Source organism: Carassius carassius, chromosome 38 (genome assembly GCF_963082965.1).
Source record: "Carassius carassius chromosome 38, fCarCar2.1, whole genome shotgun sequence".
Classification (NCBI taxonomy): domain Eukaryota; kingdom Metazoa; phylum Chordata; class Actinopteri; order Cypriniformes; family Cyprinidae; genus Carassius; species Carassius carassius.
In genome coordinates, this window is record NC_081792.1 from 26,915,265 (window position 1) to 26,935,460 (window position 20,196).

The following is a 20,196-nucleotide window of genomic DNA, read 5'->3' on the forward strand; positions in this document are numbered from 1 at the left end:
TTATTAATTTTACATTAAAATAATAAAGAAATGTTAATTCAGTTCTCAACTTGTTCTTAAAAAAAAAAACATACACACAACACAAAGTACCGATAAGAATACCGTTAAAGTAATGGACCGTTAAGCAGTATCGATAAGAGTAGTAATACCGTTAAAACCTTAACGATACCCATCCCTAATTATAGGTAAAAAAAGTACAACTGCTGTAAATTAGGGTGGCCTGCAAAGTTATTCTGTGATTGCATTATAATATCCTGCTATAACATGACAGCACTCAAGTGCGACTAATACACATATTTATCCATTTATTATTCATTATACTGATATCTAAAGCCTGTTACAAGTCCTACATGGTTATATCGACTACCTGTGTTTAATCAAACACATGGCACCCTTTAAATAAGACAGTATTCCCGACCACATTCCTTTAAGAACATTTCTTCCCTGTCCGTATTTTCTATTTCTGTCGCTAAAACAGAAGAGGCATCCTGTCATCCAAGTGTGATAACAGAATGGTTAGCATTCCTTTTGCCCTGCTCTCCATGTATAAATATGTATAATTCTGATAAGATTAATTGGATCGCCTAAGTACACAGAGAAGGAGAGGGAAAGAGGACGCAAAAGAGAACTCTTGTTCCGGCTGCTTTTTGGAAATGTGCTCCGGGCCCACATCACATTCCCCTGCTAAAGTGCTTAATATTTTTTCTGGAACAAACTGCCTTCAATTAAAAAAGAAAATGGCTTACCCAAAGGTCCCGAGGAAAAGGAGCCGAGCAAATGGCTTGAACAGACTCACGATAAATAGACCTGTTAAAATATTAAGCATTCTGAGAAGTGTTCGATACAAAATGCTCACCTGTGTTTTAATGGGGAAACACATTTCTTTGAATTTCCACTGCTAAGAGGAATTATAATCACTCACTGTGTGGGGGATTTTTTTTTTTATAGAAAAAAATCTAAAGAAATCAAACAATAAATAAATAAGTAATTATATAATGCTTTATGCATAATAATATTAAGAAGAAAAATTGCAGTTTGTTGGAGCTGTTTGCATTTTTGCGATATTTTGATGACAATAAAGATTCTTAAGCTGAGTTAAATCTCCCTTTTTAGGAAGTAATGTTAAAACAGCCTTCTACAGAAGTACATTTTCATCAAAAGAGCTCATCAAAACCTCATGCAAATCAAGGCTTGTGATGATCAGAGAAACCAATTGGTCTAATGAAACTATCAGTTAACTTGTGACATATAAAATCTATCTAATCTAGCAGCACGCACTCAGTATATTGTTTTACATCTGGAAATGTAATTCTCCATCCATCTGTTAAATCAAAATGAGGTAATAACTTCTTTAGGTTTTTTCTGGATTGTATATGGCTCTCCACTAAGCCTATCAATGTTAAAATCAACAGAACAATTCCGGTCTCCAGCTACAATAAAATAATCACATTCATTTTGTTCAAGACCTTTCTAAATTATAATAATAATCTATTCTTTCAGTCCCAATATACAAGACAGACGTCACTTATTTTTTGCTAAAGCTTTTTTTTTTTTTACATATTCTAGTTTTATTTTACTTGAAGACATTTTTCAATGCAATGACATGTTTCCTCAATCAATACCACCAATCTGACCATCTTTTGCACAATTGTAATTGACCTAATACATGTTTCTGTGTCAGCAAAAGAGTCATCAACCTCAGAGTCATCAGCTGTGGTCCTTGTACAGGAGATGCAGTTTGGATTCTGACTTATTCTGATTTCATGTCCCTGTTGTACTACTTTATAAAGAAACCAAAGATCTCCAAACCAAAGATCACCCGCAATTCTCCCACACATTTGTTCTGATGGTTTCTGAGGCTGGCCTACATGCTGTGGCATGTGCTGGCAGGGCACTTATGCCTTCCACATTTGTTTTGGCAAACGACACCCAAGAAACATGGCATCAGTCGCCACTGATGAAAAATGAGCAGAACCAGTCAAAGCACATGACAGAACCTATAAACCAGGGATGCCTAAACTCGGTCCTGGAGGGCTGGTGTCCTGAAGAGTTTAGCTCCAAACCCAATTAAACACACCTAAACTAGCTAATCAAGCTCTTACTAGGCATACTAGAAACTTAAAGGCAGGTGTGTTGAGGCAAGTTGGAGCTAAACTCTGCAGGACACCACTGCTATAAACAGTCCTCAAACCAATTCCCATTAAATATAGTCCCAAGACTTATTGTTTCTGTGTCAAACCAAGAAGTGGCTAGAGAAGAATTTTCTACAAACACAGAGCCAGCAATAGACCTCCAGTATAAATGGGGACGTACGTACCACGTAAAGGGCCTCAATGTGATATTAATCTTGCTACTGCTGTGGTCTGGAAGGCACTCTGTCAAACTAACGTGTATTACTCCATCGCCGGTACAGTTGTGATAATAATGAGCTGTAGGTTCCCTCACATCAGCTCTGAGCAATAGAGGCTGTAGTCACTGGTGTGTAAAAGTATTTTATTATTACTGGTGTCATGAATTTTTTGGGGGGAAATCCTTTCTGCGCTGCTAAATTAAGAGGTTGAGGTTTGGCTGTTGGTCTTATATATTGCAATGTATGTATGTATATATATATATATATATATATTTTTTTTTTTTTTTTTTTTTTATATATATATATATTTTATTTTGCCTTTATATTTAAAAGCCAGATTAAGAGCCAGATTTCGAAATCTGATAGTTTTTAAAATGAAAATTCTTACAGTCTACCTTAATAATAATAATAATTTTGTATTACTCTTCTGTATGCCTTACCTTATTTTTATATTCATCTACGTACATTTAAGCATTTGTTTTTTCCTCAGAGCCTTTTTTGTGCTAAAACAAATCCACCTCCTTATAGCCGTGTCTCTTTCTCTCTGTCTCAGGCCGCAGAATGGGTCTATGATCCTCTACAACAGGAAGAAGGTGAAGTACAGAAAAGATGGGTACTGCTGGAAGAAGAGGAAAGATGGGAAAACCACGCGGGAGGATCACATGAAGCTCAAAGTGCAGGGAGTCGAGGTGAGATGCTGTTCACTATTAGTAACGTGATACGATCATGATCTCTCCATAGCGGGAAGCCTCATAGATGCACATACTGTCAAACCTGTAATGTCATCAAACGGATTGGAAATACAAAGGTTGTTTCGAACTGGTTCCTGTACATGCCATTGAAGAGAAAACTGGTGTCTATTTTTCAGAAATGCATTTGTTGGTTTAAGAGTATTCATCATGCTAACTTTTGAGAGTAAGGACGTGTTTGTGTCTATGTCCATTGCACATGACCCCCCCCCCCCCCCCCCTCGTAGCGCTGGCCATGGCGCATCCCAGTGCGGATGACTCTAATGTATCAGCTCAGGCGTGACCCTTTTAAATGAAGAACCGTAATGAAGCATGTCTCCAGTCCTTGCGTTCCCGCTCACTGACTCTAATGGAGAGAAATGTCAGCACATTGCCGATTAAGCGGCATGATAGAACGAACGCATGGATGAGTGCGGGCCGTGACGGTCTCCTCTGATGCTCTACCTGTATCGTTCACCTGTGTGCCCTGATCTAACTGAGCTTTAGGAGGCCAGATAGAAACAGAGGTGACATTTAACATAAAACATTGCTGGCATGTTTAGCCTTTACAAGGATGGATTATGCAAAGATTACAGTTCTGTCACTGCTTATTAACAATATTACAGATGAGATGGTAAGCAAACTGAGCACCTAAACATACCTGCAGCCGAAATACGAGTTGCCGCACTGCCAACGCCACTAGATGCACTCTAAGTGAAACTATAAATAGCGCATATTAGACTCCCAACATGCACATCGTTACACCGCCAACAAACAACCAAACATACCTGAGGAAGGAATCAGAACGGAAACGGAAATGCCAGGGAGAAAGAGAAGCACCCCAGGTCACAAACATACCCACCTGCCATAATAAAGGTCCTTAAATAGTATAGATACTATCGTTTCATTGGTATATGAACTTTAACCCCACCAACCAATGAGATCGCTAGTACTGTCGCTATCATTTGATTGGTGCACCAACTGTACATCAACCAGCCAATAAAAGACTTATCCTGACACGTATATATATATATATATATATATATCATAAATCTGTTCAATTGACATATTCTGAGTCAAATCTGCATTGTATTCTGAGTCTTTTAAAATGGTCTCAATGGATTATGATATTCAAGAACCAGTTATGTTTGCCTTAGCATGCCAAGTTCTAATATCGGCAAATGAGATTAAATATGGGCCTTGTCTTCTCACAAAAAAATGTGTATGTCTTCAGAAGAGTCTCTAATATGCAATGAGCAAGTTGTATGGACTACTTTTATGGTACTTTTTGTTCTTTTTGGAGCTTAAATTCTCTTTGTTTGAATCAAAAAAAAGGACTTCTATGGTACTTTTTTGTCCAATTTGGAGCTTGAATGCCCCTGGTCACTATACTATTTGTTGTCTTGAAAAGAACAGCACGTTTCTTGATTCAGTCATCAAGAGTCAATGATTCATTAATAGAACCAGCTCACAAGAGTCATTTGTTCGAATGGTTGCACAAACAATTTACTCTCATGATTAATAAATCAGTCAAAAAGATTCACTAAAGGTTACAGTTCATATGAGTCCCTTTTTGAATGATTGTAAAACAAGTTATCAGTTAGGTCTTTTAATGAATCATTCAAAACAAGTTGTATGGACTTATTTAATGGTAATCTTTTGTCCATTTTGGAGCTGGAATGGTGTGTGGGTGAGTAAACATGACTAGATGATATTTTTTTTAGTGAACAGTCTATTTAAAATGTAATTTCCAGTAAGATATAATGCTTCTAAAAAAAAAATGAGCTGAATGTCAATGAGTCAATTGTTCACCTTTTTGTATAAACAAATGACTCTTAAGGGCTGGTTCTTTTAATGAATCGGTCAACAAGAGTCAAAAAGATTCAAGAAACAAGGAAGTAACTCATCACTTTCATATTTGAAGGTTTGTACCAACAATTACTTTAATGGACAGATTCCTTTAATTAGTCAAAACAAGTTGTATGGGGTACTTTAATGGTGTTTTTTTCTATTTTAGAGCTTGAATGTCTGGTCACTGCATGCTTTTGTTGTTTTGAAAAGAGCAGCGTGAAAATACCCTCATGTTAGCTCAAACATTATGAAGATAAGTAAATGATGTCAAAATATTCAAGAGAACAATCCCTTTAAAACATAATTTCCAGGCAGATGAAATGCATAACATATAACAGTTCTACCATTTAGTACAACACAAGCTAAGGAAATATGATAAGAAATGTGAATATTCACATTAAATATGCATGCCAAGTACAGAAAAGTGCAACAGTTACTGTATGATGTCGGCAGCGGTCAAAATTTAATTTTGAATTATTTTCTTCTTGTAAACTCAGAGATGTGGATTCTGATGACAATTAAATTCCCACACCACCTTGGTGTTTGTCAGTTTTTAATTAGGCTGGGGATTTTGACACAGATGGTGAGTGAAAAAGATTAAGAGAACCAGAAGTCATTTCATTGAATGATTATACAAACAAATTACTTGTATGAGCTGCTTCTTTGAAAACAATTCACTTACACATTTAAAGAACCAGCTCACAAGAGTCATTTGTTTGAATCATACAAACAAATGACTCTTACTCTGTTGGTTCTTTAGTTCTTTTAATGAAAGATACAGTCAAAAAGATTCACTGATGAGAGAACCAGCTCATAAAACTCATTTGTTTGAATGTTTTTACAAGCAAACATACTCAAACTATGCTCCTTGACCTTTTATCATTCATTCATTCTTTAATTTTTTGTCTTTTGTATTATTTGTCCTTTTATCCCAGCACTTTGAAATTTAGACTGCAAACTCACAATATACACTAGGTACTTGAACAGCAGTATCAGGTACCAGTTCACCAGAGCGCTTCTAAAGGGACAGAAAAGAACCCCAAACCTGCCCCTGAGCTCTCCATCATAAGCCATTCCTGCCCTCTGGACACCAAACACATTAAAGCACTCTCTAGATCCCCACACTCGCTCTGTTTGCTCTGATAAAGAACTAAGCCATTTACCAGAATCCACCGGAGTCCCTGGTTACCTAGTGATGGCGGCAGTAGCCATGGGAGCGGTAGTCTCAGCGACAGAGAGGATAATTGCCGTGGTTACTGTGGGTAGTTTCACTATTAAAGGAAACTAAAGGGATGTGAATGCTGAAAAGTGGGCAGAGCACAGCGGAGATAGAGGGGATGAACCCAGGGCAAGGCTGAGCGGATGGGGTGTGAACCCTCAACTTGAAGCTATCCTAACTGATTCAATACTATGCTACTAACTAACTATGCTTCTAACAATACTAACGTTACACTAACAACTATGCTAATTAACTACATACTACACAAAATAATCTAAATAACTATATAAATGCTATGCTAAATAGATGCTATAATAGTCTATCCTGGTCGCTTTCAATACTCGCAATTCCAACTCCTGACTCACTACAGTGATTTTGACGGAACAAGATGGTTTAATACTGCCAAGGGCGTGGTAGCTCGTACCAAGGGGCGTGGTGAGCTGGAAACTGCATACGTCACCTGCCACCGCTTACATCACTTGCCACCGCAACATCCAATAGGACAAAATCAACTGCAGTAGCCACCGTTCAACCTGAAGAGGGCAGCACTCAGACGTTTTTACACCATATATTGTAGAATTAAAACACTTTATACTCAAATGTCAAAAAAGTTACTTGAATCAATGAACAGCACTAATAAAGCCCCATTCTTACAGATCATTAACTAAAAAAAGTTGGTTTAGGGTTTAGTTACTCTTTAAGTCTTTTTCTTATACAACTAAATTATTTTCAATGATATATTACAGTTTTATGTTGTGCTGCCATTAATTTATGTTGATTTTACTTTAAAATATTTTACAGGTAATTTTACACTAATACAGTAAAAAAAAGAAAAAAGGAAAACATTTTACATTAATACAATGAAATACATAGAAAAAATTTGACATGAGAATAGTGTTGTCAAAAGACCCGGTACTTCGATACCAAGTCGGTACTAAAAAAATGAAATTGTCTCGGTACCAGGTTCAACCTGGTTCTTGACGCAGACAGCGCTATGATTTCCGTGAAGCAGAAAACGCGGACGGAATCTCAAAATCCAGTCATGAAAATAAAACTTACATTTTAATATGGACAGTCACGGAATTTGTCAAAGTTAGCATAAATTAATCAAATCAAATCTCCATATGGACCAGTATCTGTAAATGTTAAGCCGCAAAAGTTGGTTGAAATATGAATCCTGCATGTGCTGCGCTATGATCCTTTTATATTTTATTTTAATTTAGTTTAATTTCTCTTCCTTTGGTTGCAATTCCCCCATGAGGAACAGTGAGGAACTTGGTTTTTAACAGAGGTAAACAACACCCCTTGGAATTTTTCTGCAGTGAGGCAAACTGTTATACCAGTAAATCTATTTAATCCAATTTGCTTTGTGCCATTTACATTTTTATTTTTTATTTTCACCTTTCATCAGTTGTGATATTTAAGCCTATTAATTTAGTTTAGTTTGTTTTGTTTTGACAGAATCTGTGCGATGTGTGACGTAGCGTGTGCTGTCGTGGAAACCAATTCCACCAGCCCAAGTTGTCTAGCAAATAAAGCTTCTGTTGTGTGCATTATGATTGAATGTACACACACATCTGTTGTGTATAGACACACAAACACCCCCCCACCAGAACAGCATAAGACCGAAGACGTAACAGATGTGCATCCGTTGTGTGAGTTGTTCCGTTCGCCTGGAGACTCGCAGATTAAACCAACAGGAATAAATCAAGGCTATTGGAATGGCTGCTAATGCCTAGAGAGAAGTGGAGAAACATACAGGCTAATGCTGCTTGATTAAGGGAGAGAGACTGACCAAGACACAGCCAGCAGAACTGGCAAAGTTCTTGTGTCTTTTTTTAACTTTGAGCCAGTAGAGGGAGAGAGGGAGAACTGATCTAATACCTTGTAAGCACATGCAAGTTGCTGGGAAAATCTATAAGAGAGAGCTTCATCTGGAAAGTGTTGTGTCAAATTTATGTACAAATATCTTAAAAACATATTTAAAAAGCAGATTTACAGTTCAAAAGTTTTAAAAGTATGATTTTTTTAAACGGCTTTTGAAATTAAATATTTTTTGCTCACCAAGGCTGCATTTATTTAATAAAAAAATCGTAAAAACAGTAATATTTTGAAATATGATTGCAGTTTAAAATAGCTGTTTTAATCGAGTTTGAAATGTAATTAATTGATTGAATTTTCAGCATCATTCCTCCAGTCTTCAGTGTCACATGATCCTTCAGAAATCATTCTAATATACTGATTTGCTGCTCAAGAAACATTTCTTATTTCTTTCAGTTGTCCGGTTTCATATTTTTGTGGAATTGTGGTTCGTAAACACATACTTTGCTATGTAATATAATGCATCTTAACAAATCAACGAGCAAGCCTTTGATTAAAGCACAGTTCGTCCACATGCACACTGTTTTGCCAGCATTTCTTAAAGCCAAAATTTGCTAAATGCATTCATGCACTAAAACCTCCCAGACTCGCGTCCCCTGGGAAATTCCTACTTACAAGTTCAGAAGTTGTAATTAAGCTGTGATGTGGCTTCAAGTGATTTTGGTTGGACTCACTGGGCAATATCATTTTTTTCCCACTTTTTTTCACTTTTCGACAAAGACATGAAGCTTTTTAGCTCTAATGCAACAAAATAAAGTAAACAGTAAACGATGTACATTAGGTGTGTAATTTCATGCTTTATCTGTATTTTATCATTTTTTAAGGCCATAAAGAATAATGGGAAATGTGGTCTAGTCTAGTCTGGCGCCTTATAAACCAGCTAAATAAGTAGTATTTTCCAGGAAGTTCTATCACTATTATTCATCTTCAGTAAACAAAATGTATAGAAGTGAAACGGTTTGGTCAATATTTAGTTACAATTTCTCCATGACTCTTTAAGTGAGTCAAAAATTGCATTATAGGAATTGGAGAGTGTCTAACTGGGTTCCGAGTGGTTGCTATATAGCTGCTAAGGTTTTCTGAGCAGTTTCTAAGATGTTCTTGATAGCTGTCATGTGATTGTTAAGGTGTTCTGAGTGGTTGCTAATGTGCTGTTGATAATCACTTTTATTTATCTGTGGTGCACAAAATGCGTAGAAAAGAAACTCTTCAGTCAATATTTAGTTGCAATTTATTGTGCTTCACCTTCATTCTTTGTTTGAGTGAAAAATTGCTGTTAAGTAATTGGAGAGTGTCTAACTGTGATCATGACGACAATCCAGTCATTCCAGCATGACTTGAAAGCCAGAGCTGGACTGGCCAGAATCCAGCTGAAGCAGTTGTCCAGGCCTGCTGAGGGTGAAGTTTGAGTGGAGTGACTCAGCAGGTGTGTTTGTGATAGTACAGATCTCGCCACTCAGTGATTCTCTCCACACCCTTCCTCCATGTCCTTGCGATCCGCTCAAATGAATTTGGAACTCACAGCAGGTAGATGTATCGAACCTCGAGTCCCTGGTGTGGAGGCTGGAGAAGAAATATGTGCCACGGCGGCACATATACTAAAATTGGATCGATACAGAGAAGATTAGCATGGCCCCTGCGAAAGGATGACAAGCAAATCCGTGAAGCGCTCCATCTTTTTAGGGGGAAGTCGTGGCCTAATGGTTAGAGAGTTGGACTCGCAATCGAAGGGTTGTGAGTTCTAGTCTCGGGCCAGCAGGAATTGTAGGTGGGGGGAGTGAATGTACAGTGCTCTCTCCACCCTCAATACCACGACTGAGATGCCCTTGAGCAAGGCATCGAACCCCTAACTGCTCCCCGGGCGCCGCAGCATAAATGGCCGCCCACTGCTCCGGGTGTGTGTTCACAGTGTGTGTGTGTGTGTGTTCACTGCTCTGTGTGTGTGCATTTCGGATGGGTTGAATGCAGAGCACGAATTCTGAGTATGGGTCACCATACTTGGCTGAATGTCACGTCACTTTCACTTTCACTTTAAAATAGAGGCAGAAATCCAAAAAGAAACTTTGTGAATGAGTAAGGCGATCGTGGGGGTGCCTCTGAGGAGAACACTGAGAGAGCTTATGAGGTACAGAGCAGAAAAATAAAAGTGTATGGATTATTGCTTAAGCTTCTGGGAATTCCCAGAGCGGGAAAATAAAAGATGGCTGCCAATGGTGCTGGAATCTGTCAACTTGTGTTTGTCATCGAGTTCCATCGCTCGCTAGCTCTGTCTTGCTGACTTTCATATGCTTTTTGTGTACATGAAACAGCATATTGTAAATTTGTCAAAGCTAATCTCACCCAGCTCAGGGAGCCTAAGTTTCTTGAAAAGAGGAACCGTTTCCCCAAATTATCCCAGCTGGAATCAGCTCATGCTAATGTGTTTCTTCATATCTTGTTTTTGTGATGTTAGGGCAGTGCTGCCATAAACACATTAAATGCTGTACTTTTCAAACTTTTATTTGATTGGGCTAAAAGCAGACACTAATTTCGAGGAATGTTTCTCTGCTACTTAAACCTAAATTTGTTTAATCGGGAAACGGGTTTCTGTAATTGAACAGATATAATTATTTCACAAACACTGCTGTGTTTCTTTTTTTTTAAGACAAAATCTGTCATGTAAGATGAGATGAAGCTCCTGGTTTCAGATAGCTGTCAATAGTTCTCAAAAGATTAAACTAATTGTCTTTTTCAGCACTTTAGCTGTTAATAGAGTTTGGGTACTTGGCCTCGGGCCTCGGACTCGGATTGCAGACCTGTCATCCTGTACACATTTTGTACGCTATTTAGTACGCTAGTAGGACTTGTCACTAAACTACGGAAAAATCTGTTGACGCCTCTGTCCATGCATACTCAGAACAAGCAACAGAAAAATATGAAGAGTTCAACCAATCAGAGCGTTTTTTGTTTTTGTTTTATTTCTCTCCTAATAGACTATAGTTTATAGTTTCAGTTCAAAGCAGCTCGCGCTCGCCCCGTCAGGTGCTCTGACAGAAAGGCTGTGTGTGAGGCTGACAGAGATGCGCTGTTTAATGTGTTTGAGATGTGCTCTTCTCCATATATTTTGTATATTCTCCATCTGTAAATGTTAAAAAACCCATGGAAATATTTCCATTTTGCTGTCAGAATTGCATGAGCTTTTGCTTTGCGATTCTCCGCTAAACTCCACAGACTTCATTTAGAACAACAGCCACCACGCACATGCGCGCCAAACAGACTGAGCTCACTGAAATAGAAGCGCAATAACTATGAATAAAATCTAAATTTTGCTGAAATATTTGTAGTTGGACAATAAATGTGACATATGTAGAATTTTAAAGCTACAAGTGTATTTGTATGATAGCACTAACTGTCAAGTGTAATGGGGTAATCAAAATAGCCTTTTTACTCAATTATGGTTTGCTTTACATTATTAAAATTTTAACTTCTGCTTTGAAAAATATTTTTTGTTTGTTTTTAGATTGCAATGTTACAATCTAATGTGATTTTAACCCAGTTTTGCATATAATATATGCCTACATGCTTACATTCTCTTTATTTGTTTAATCCAAAATACAGAGATATATAGGCTATCGTATACCGCAAAGCAGCCAAAAAATACAGAGATATGAATTTTTGCTTAAATTGCCCAACCCTATACAAAAGTGTACTGGAGTTTTTTTTTTAAATAGCATAAAAAAACTAAATCAAAATTAATTAAACAGTTACGGTAAACAGTAAAAAAGTGAAACGGTAACAATAAACCCCCCGCCACGCAGTTGGTACTCAAAAAGAAATGACCAAGGTTGGCAGGTCTGGGATTGCAATCATGAATGATATGGACTTTATTGCATGCCAGGTGAAGTAAGCTTGATCTTTTAGAAAAGGCATAGTTTAGCATCTCAATTTCTACATTGTTGTGCTTGGTTCGCCTCAATCCATACTTTGCAAATGATTCATTCAATCTGAATGTAAAACTCAACAGGTAGGGCTGAAATGGTTAGTTGACACTTTTGAGAGTATCGACAATAAAAATTGGAAAGTTGTTTGATCTAATATGACCTAATGTAAGGGCCTGCAATAATGTACTTTGACCAGTGTGGTGCTGTAAAGCAAGACTGTAAATCAGCCCTCTTGCATGCAGTCCAATAAAAGAAGACACACTCATGATAATAAGTTGGAGTGCAAATGAAACTGAACCAGTAGAGTGTGGGAAGCAAAAATCGCTATAATTTGTAAAATCCCCAACATACAACAACAATATTTTTCTCTCTTTGTATAGTGGTAAAAAGTAGTTCGATATAAGCAAGCAATGGTTTACTGTTAGCAAACATCATGACTCTGCTGTGAGCAGCGTTTAGATTAATATAGAAAATATCCTGCACGCTTTACTCTCAATGACAAAATCAACACACAATAAACAAGACAGAGGAGAGAAAACAGCAATTAAGACAGTGTCCAATCATAGAGCTGTGGATGTTTGCAGCAGTTTTGCAATTGGCACTCCATTAAACGATTAGTTGATTAATTGTTCTAATAACCATTCGATTAATCGATCATCAAAATAATAGTTTGTAGCAGCTCTATAGACTAACAATTGATCTGAAGTCAGTGGGCCGACTATTTGAGGTCTGTTTGATGGGTGTCTGTGTTCCTCCCTGCTTCAACCCAACAGGAAGCTTCCATAGATTATTTATCTGTGCTCGAAGAATAACGTGGCTCCTGCATATTTCACAGTGTAAAAGCAAGAGAGGCAATTTGGACCGGTGTTTTGTTCAGTAATCACAGCATCAATCCCCAGCCGTGACGCGGGACTCCGATCCGGTTATCGGAGGAGGACGGAGATGTATAAAGTTGCCTTGTGTACTTTCTGCTCCCATCTCCGGATGTAAGTCTGATAAGACAGACAGCAGCCAGCGTGGTTTCCCGAGCAAAAGGATGCAATCATGTCGGACTCGCCCTGGATAATCGAGGGTGGGGAAATAATATTTTATTCAATCAATGAGGTTCAGTGTTCTGTGATAGACTGTTGTGATCTCCCCATCATGTTTCGCTCTTCCACTCTCCTTTGAATACAGTGTGTTTTTGTTGTTTCTCAGACCACGTATAATATTCTTGCTGAATAATCCATTTTAGGCCCACATGGAGGATGGGTTTACATGCATACAAACTCTGCACACAGACGCACACTCACCTATATATAAATATATATGTGTTTTCACACACACTGATACAGGCAATGCCTTGAGACCCAATCGATAAGCCTCTTTCCTGCAAAGGCAGAAGGAGCCATTGAGATCATTCTTGGCTCGTGGCCACAAGCTCTTTTATCCTTCAAAGTGTGTGTGTGTGGCCTTCCAGTATTGATGTTGTGGTGTGTGCCATGTCTGTATTTATTTTTTGTGAGTTTGTGTGCTGTGTGTTGTGAATGTTGTGTGTGTCTATGTCTCTGTGTATGAAATGGAGAGAGCGCCCATATATGTTATCACTGGATCCACTAAAAGAGGAACTGATACAGTCATTTCTCCTCTACATACCATAAGCATCATTTATACTTCATAGACATCAAAGAAACAGGGGTTGTCTTTTATTTTGTTTGTCTCATTTTAGATTACATCATAAAATAATATATAAAATACCTAATTTTAATAAAAAAAACATTAAAACTTATATACCATAAAATATATATATATATATATATATATATATATATATATATATATATATAGCAATGCTGTGGCAACCACACAAGAACCAGCTTTAGCATCATATGCACCACTCACATGTTCTTTTAAAAATGTAAAAATCCAGTAACTAAAAAATACTCATTCACAGCATGTCCTTTTTGATTTTATGTCAATATGCTTCCCATTGAGTTTTTCTTCTAGACAAACATGTGACTCTTTGATTCAGAGCATCTAACAAGCCTACAGAGCAGCAAATTGAGTCGCTTTTCACTTTGTGTTTTTGTGTCATGACAGGCAGGTTACGCTTGCATGCGGCCGCTAATACCCTCTCGAACATGTACGGTTGATCTGTGGAGCTCAGAAGACCCGTCCGAGTAAACACACTAAACGCTCATAAACACATGCCATGCTGACTCATTCAGCCAGACATCTGAAGTGAAACACAAAAACAGAATTACACTCTCAATCCGGAGTGTCCTTTCAATGCGTAAATCACAGAGGAGAAACACGCAGCTCACGCAAGTGTGCAAAATAAAGTTCTAGAGAGCTGAACAACACAAAACAGAAAGAGGGGAAGGTATTGAGCGGGAAGGCATTCAGGGTTGTGCTGTGTTGTGAATTTAAGCTCTGTTTCCATACCTAACTGCCTTGAACTGCCAGGTTGCTGACTTCTACGGGTGCATCTTAACTCACAAATGACAATTTGGAACACTTTACAGACAGCATCTATCATGCAATACTAGCACTTACTATTTAAACCTAGATAAATGTGCGCTATATCCAATATTTTGTGCAGACAAAGACGTCAGTGTGATCACTTGCATTTTTACACATAAAGGTAAGAGTAAAACATCATTCATAAATGTAAAGGGTCTACTTTTATTTGTATGCGCTCACAATATCAACAAAATGTTGTGCTTCTATAAAATAAAGAAAACAAACACGATGCGCTTTCTGCCATCTTAAAAACGTACTAAATGGTGTTTTTCTTTTTGTTTTGTTTTTTGTTTTTTAATCTAAAAATTCAAGTTTTCTGTGAGGGGTAGATTTAGGTGTAGGGTTGGTGTAAGGCGTTAGAAAATACAGTTTGTACAGTATAAAAACCATTACACCTATGGAGAATACCAATACCAACGTGTGTGTGTGTGTGTGTGTGTGTGTGTGTGTGTGTGTGTGTGTGTGTGTGTGTGTGATTCATTAGCAGAACCATTGCAGTTACCATTACAGTAAGACCTCTCATTCAAACACAATTCAGACTTATGTGTATTTAACGTAAAAAAATTTACCATTCAACATCTAGGATTAAAATTATCCATTTTATGTGTTTAAACATGATTTGAGGCCAGTCAAGAAGAAAAAGAGAGAAATGGGCCGAGAAAACTTAAGTGGAAGATACACAGCCTTAGGCAAACGGAAAACAATTGTTTCACTTCCACCCATAACCTTTTTCACATTTAAACAGCAGATCTCTTTCACTCAATTAATTTCTGCACATTGGCTGTGGAGTGCAGTGGAAAAGGCCTTTTATATCCACCTTTTATTTCAGAATTTTCTCACTTTCTGTTTTTCCTCTCTGGCTTTGTTTACATGCCAATGTTTTTTCTGTTATGAAGACTTGTGGACTTCACACATTGAAAACACATGGAGGCAGATTCACTACTAAACAATCAAATGATGGAGAAGAGCGTTGGAACTGGCCATGTGTCCAGACCTGCCACAAGGAGCTTTTCTGACACGTTAAAGAGCCAGTAATACATATAATTTCTTTAGCATGGAAGCTTGTTTCTGCCACTGAATAAAAAAAATAAAGGTTATTTTATGCTGTAAAGTCAATTCTGAGCCATTCTATGAAAAAAAGGTCAATTGCGAGTTTATATTTTGTAATTTGTGGATGAATTGAGAGGTTATATAAAAAAATATGTCTGTGACTGGCTACACTGCTCAACGCTGACACCGTGTTATAAATAGATTCAGAGGTCAATAGGTCAACTGCGGGGACCCCACCCAGCAATCTCTTGTCAATCTCTGTTGTTATAGTAACAGTGATGCTTCAGTATAGCAGACGTGTGATTATCCACAAACAGCTTTTCCCAGCTGAAACCTTACAGTCATCTTACACAATATGGAAGAGAAAATTGTCCTGAGATGAGCACGGACAATGATTCACTAACGGCCAGTGACTCATCACCGCTGTTCTTTTAATCATCAGTGTCCAGTCATCATGACAGTGGGCTGTTTTTATGTTGTCTCAGTTTAAAGCCCAGGATGCTCATTTAATAATAATTATATAATTATTATTATTGTTATTTAAAATGTTGTATTTGTTAATTATAAATGTTATATTTGTTATAAATGTGTTGTATGTTTTATATATTAATTTTACAATATGTCTTTATTAATTATAATTATTATAGAATAAGAAGAACTGATAATATTACTTATATAATTTAATAATATCTGATGATGATGATGATGATGAGGATTATTATTTAGTTTTATAATGTAAATTATAAGATATTATTATAACTAGTAATAATTATTAATATAATTGTTGATTATTATTAACTATTAATATTAAAATAAAATCTAAATTCAGTCCTCTCATTTAGTGTTTTGTTTATAAATATGGTATTGCAGAGGGACTTTTGTCTGATTTCTGTAAGCCCAATATAAAGGAGCCTGTCTTGAATTTCTGCCCAGAATGAGATGAAGCAACTAGTCCAGTAGTCCAGACCGCTGTTTCACTTCCAGGGTCTTACACTGCCAAAAATTAGGAATGTGAAATGACATGCAGACCAAGAGTCTGTGGGAAGTATGGCCATGCTATTATATCATCATCACCAAACATGTCTTAATCATTAATCAGTGGTTCTCAACCTGCGGCCTGTCACAAATTCCAATACAGCCCACCATGCTGAACACAACTTAAAAAAATTACTTTCAGTTTTACAAATAGTTGAGTTTTTACATTAATTAAAAAATGTATTAAACAAACATGAGCTATAATGTTTTTGTTATGTAAAATAATTTTGTTTTTCATATATTATTTTCAGACACGTGCAGACCTGTACTCACGTAATTAACGTTACTCATTTAATGAACACTTACAAGTGCACACTTTGGCAGAATTCATTAGCCATTAGTTGTGGGATGTGGAAAAAATGTGGAAAATGCCAGCGAAGGAACACATGTGTAGTCAACAAGTGTAGTCGCAGCAGTGAAGGAAGGAGAGTGTTGGACTTTGCCCCACCACTCACTTGAAGGTGTTCAGACCCTCATTTTTCCCCCCTTCTCCCAAAACAGCTTATGCTTTAGAAGATAATTTTGAAAAACATTTGGAGTATTTTTGGTCATTAAATATAAGTTTTTGTTTTTTTAAATAACGACCAAGCAGCCAGCAGCAGACAGTGAGCTGATCATAGCCTATGTTTGATAACATTAGCCTTCTCAAATCATCACAACTTGTCTAAAATAAAATCTATAGGTTTAAAACTTTAAACCTAGATTAATGTGCGCTATATCCAATATTTTTTGTGCAGGCATAGACGTCATAAAATAAAAATTTACTCATAAAGGTAAGAGTAATACATCATTCATAACTGTAAAGAGTCTACTTTTATTTGTGTGCGCTCACAATATCAACAACATGTTGTGCTTCTATAAAATAAAGAAAACAAACATGATGCACTTTCTGCCATCTCGTCTTGAAAAGGAGCGCTTACAAAAATTAACCGAAACTCAGCGAATACATGCCTTACAGACATGATAAATATATCTATAGAAGCTTTAAATTACTACATAACGAAATGAAATATAATATAATAGGCTAATATAAAGCTGGTCAGTAATTAGGCTAGTTTTTAAGAACTAGTTTGTATGTTTTTGAGCTACAGTATACAGTATATTGTATCGTCATATATTCAAGCCAAAGATAATGAAGCACTCTGGTTAATTCACAATGTCTCTTATCATCCGTTCTGAGCTAAACCACAAACACTGACTTCGGAACATAAAGGCCTCCTCCCCTTTATCCAGTTTAACATCTGTTTGTTAGATGATGATTTGAGAGTTTGAATGAAACAATGTGTCTCTCTCTGCTCTAATTAAGCACATTTTAGAAGGATGCTGGCCTGGTGGCAGCACGCAGGCAGGCAGAGCATTGCGCTCTCTGCGTTCCCTTGAACAGCTCGCAGACAGCGCAGACTTCCCTCCTCTGAGCTCTGAGTTTGCATAATTACCCAGGTAATTGCAGAGTAATTGGCGCAGTCACCTGCTCCCAAGATGCGCCAGTATTGTTTTATCAACAGCTGGAATCAGACCTGGTGAGGAGAGAGAGAGAGAGAGAGAGAGAGAGAGAGAGAGAGAGAGAGATGCTTCATAAAGAAAGAGGGTAGAAAGATGGTCGCCTGAGGGGAAAGTTGCCCCTTCGTTATGAATAGAAATGTATGGAAATGCATGCAAAAGGAAAAAAGACAAGAACGAAAGGAGAGGAAGTTGGGAATGCAGATGGAAGGAAAAGTTGAAAAGCAAGGAGTAAAATAAGTAAATAAGTGAAAGATAAAGAAGTGCGTGACTGAGAAACTAGAGAGATCATGTCTGTCTCCAGGGGAGAAAACGAGGTGTCCTCTCACTGTCTGTCCCTCTTTTCTGCACCAGCACTGCACCTCTAAATGAAGTTTCTGTCATTTACTCACTCTCATGTAGTTTTCATTATTCTATATAACACAAAAAAATGAGATACGCTAGAAACTTTGACATTATTGATTTCCAGTGAGTAACAACTGTTCATTTCTCACATTGCCTCATAAAATGTATATTTTTACATTTATTGGATTTTATTTGTATTTTTTTTTGAAGCTCAATAGGCCTAGAACACATCATAGGAAAGAGCTCTGGACATTATGGAATATTTTTTTATTTTGTGTTCCAATGAAGAAAGAACGTTAATGAGTTTGGAAAGACAAAGAAAGGAAAGGAAAGATTATTATTATTATTTTTGTTTTATGTTTTTGTCTTTTAGGCTCACAAAGGCTGCATTTATTTTATCAAAAATGAAGTTCAATTCTTGTGAAATATTACTACTTTTTAAAATGACTGTTTTCTATTTGAATATATTAAAAAAACAATTGATTTCTGTGATCAAAGCTGAATTTTCAGCATCGTTACTCCAGTCTTTAGCATCACATGATCCTTCAGAAATCATTCTAATATGCCGATTTGCTGCTCAATGAAAAAAATGTTTTATCAGTGTTGAAAACACTGCTTGATATTTTTGTGGAAACCGTGATGCATTTATTTTTCAGGATGTTGTGATGAATAGAAAGTTTAAAAGAACCACAGTTATTAGAAACGAATGTTATAAATGCGTTTACTTTGACTTTTCGTTAACTAAATGCATCCTTGCTGAATAAAAGTTTGGTAGTGTAAACAGAATATGAGGAAGAGTTTCAGTGCTTTCATGGTAACAGCTGAACTAGTATTTTGGAGTGGCAATGGAGAGATGTTAAATGATCATGGAGTTCTCAACAGTCCAGATGGAGTGACACCTTGAGCCTTGTTCTTGTGTGCTTCGCTTTTACAGCACAAACAACACAAACGCCTCCTACACAGCAGCCTCGACACACATTGTGCATCAACACTTGAAGACGTTTCAACAGACTGCATAGCCATACCTACATTTGCACGAAGGTTGGCTCATGCGTCATTTGAAGAACCTACAGAGCAACATCCTACAGTAGCTATAATTGAATGAGCTATCATGTATTCATGACTTGCGCTTCAGCAGATTTACATGAAACATGTGGTTTATGGCCAAACTAATAGGATGGCACACATATAGGCAGCAACGCGGCGAAGGACGCAGGATTTCACCATCAAGGTCGTTACTAATATTAACTGCTGCTGATTCGTTTGCAACATCCGGCAGAATTATAGAGTGAGGCGTAATCTGAGAGAGCCCTCATCTCCCCAGCTGCTCGTTACATCCCGCCGATACACAAAGGAGGAGACGGACACACACAGGCTCTCGCGTCGGGAGAATCGCTGCTGTCTGGTTGTGGCACAGCAGCATCTGCTGGTGAAAGAGACGCACAGGCTTGAATTCCCTCAGTGAGGCTGGTTTTGCATCCTTATTCCACACGATCTCTCTACTTTTAACATGTAATGCTCATCCACATTCACACACATCAGCAGGTCCACCTCACCTCACTAACCGTCTCGGTTCCGCCGTGACCAGGTTTGTGTGTAGGACGACTGCGCTCCCTGAGCACTGCAGGGTAATGAGAGGAAATCCTCCCTGTTGAATTGATTCCCAAGCTGAGATGAATAGGGCAAAACTGCCTCATCCAGCACGTCTGGCGGTGAGTTGTCATGTGGAACGCAAAGGTAAGGATTGGGAGCATTTGGGGCAAATGTTCACATTTATTTGAGGTGCAGTTTGGCTGTGTTGGGATTATTTTGCAA

The 20,196-nt window shown here is 37.5% G+C and overlaps 1 protein-coding gene and 1 non-coding gene across 12 annotated transcripts in view; both read left to right on the plus strand.

The window, feature by feature from the left end:
- LOC132119677 (calmodulin-binding transcription activator 1-like) overlaps positions 1 to 20,196 on the plus strand; it is a 304,884-nt gene that overhangs the window by 200,622 nt on the left and 84,066 nt on the right. For all 11 annotated transcript variants that reach the window (XM_059529841.1, XM_059529842.1, XM_059529843.1 and 8 more), the window contains one exon: positions 2,904 to 3,039. In XM_059529841.1, the coding sequence (XP_059385824.1) occupies positions 2,904 to 3,039 (136 nt within the window). The remainder of the gene's footprint in view (positions 1 to 2,903; positions 3,040 to 20,196) is intronic.
- Positions 9,608 to 9,710, plus strand: LOC132119769 (U6 spliceosomal RNA). Its single transcript, XR_009426181.1, has one exon. It is a non-coding gene; the product is annotated as a U6 spliceosomal RNA (small nuclear RNA).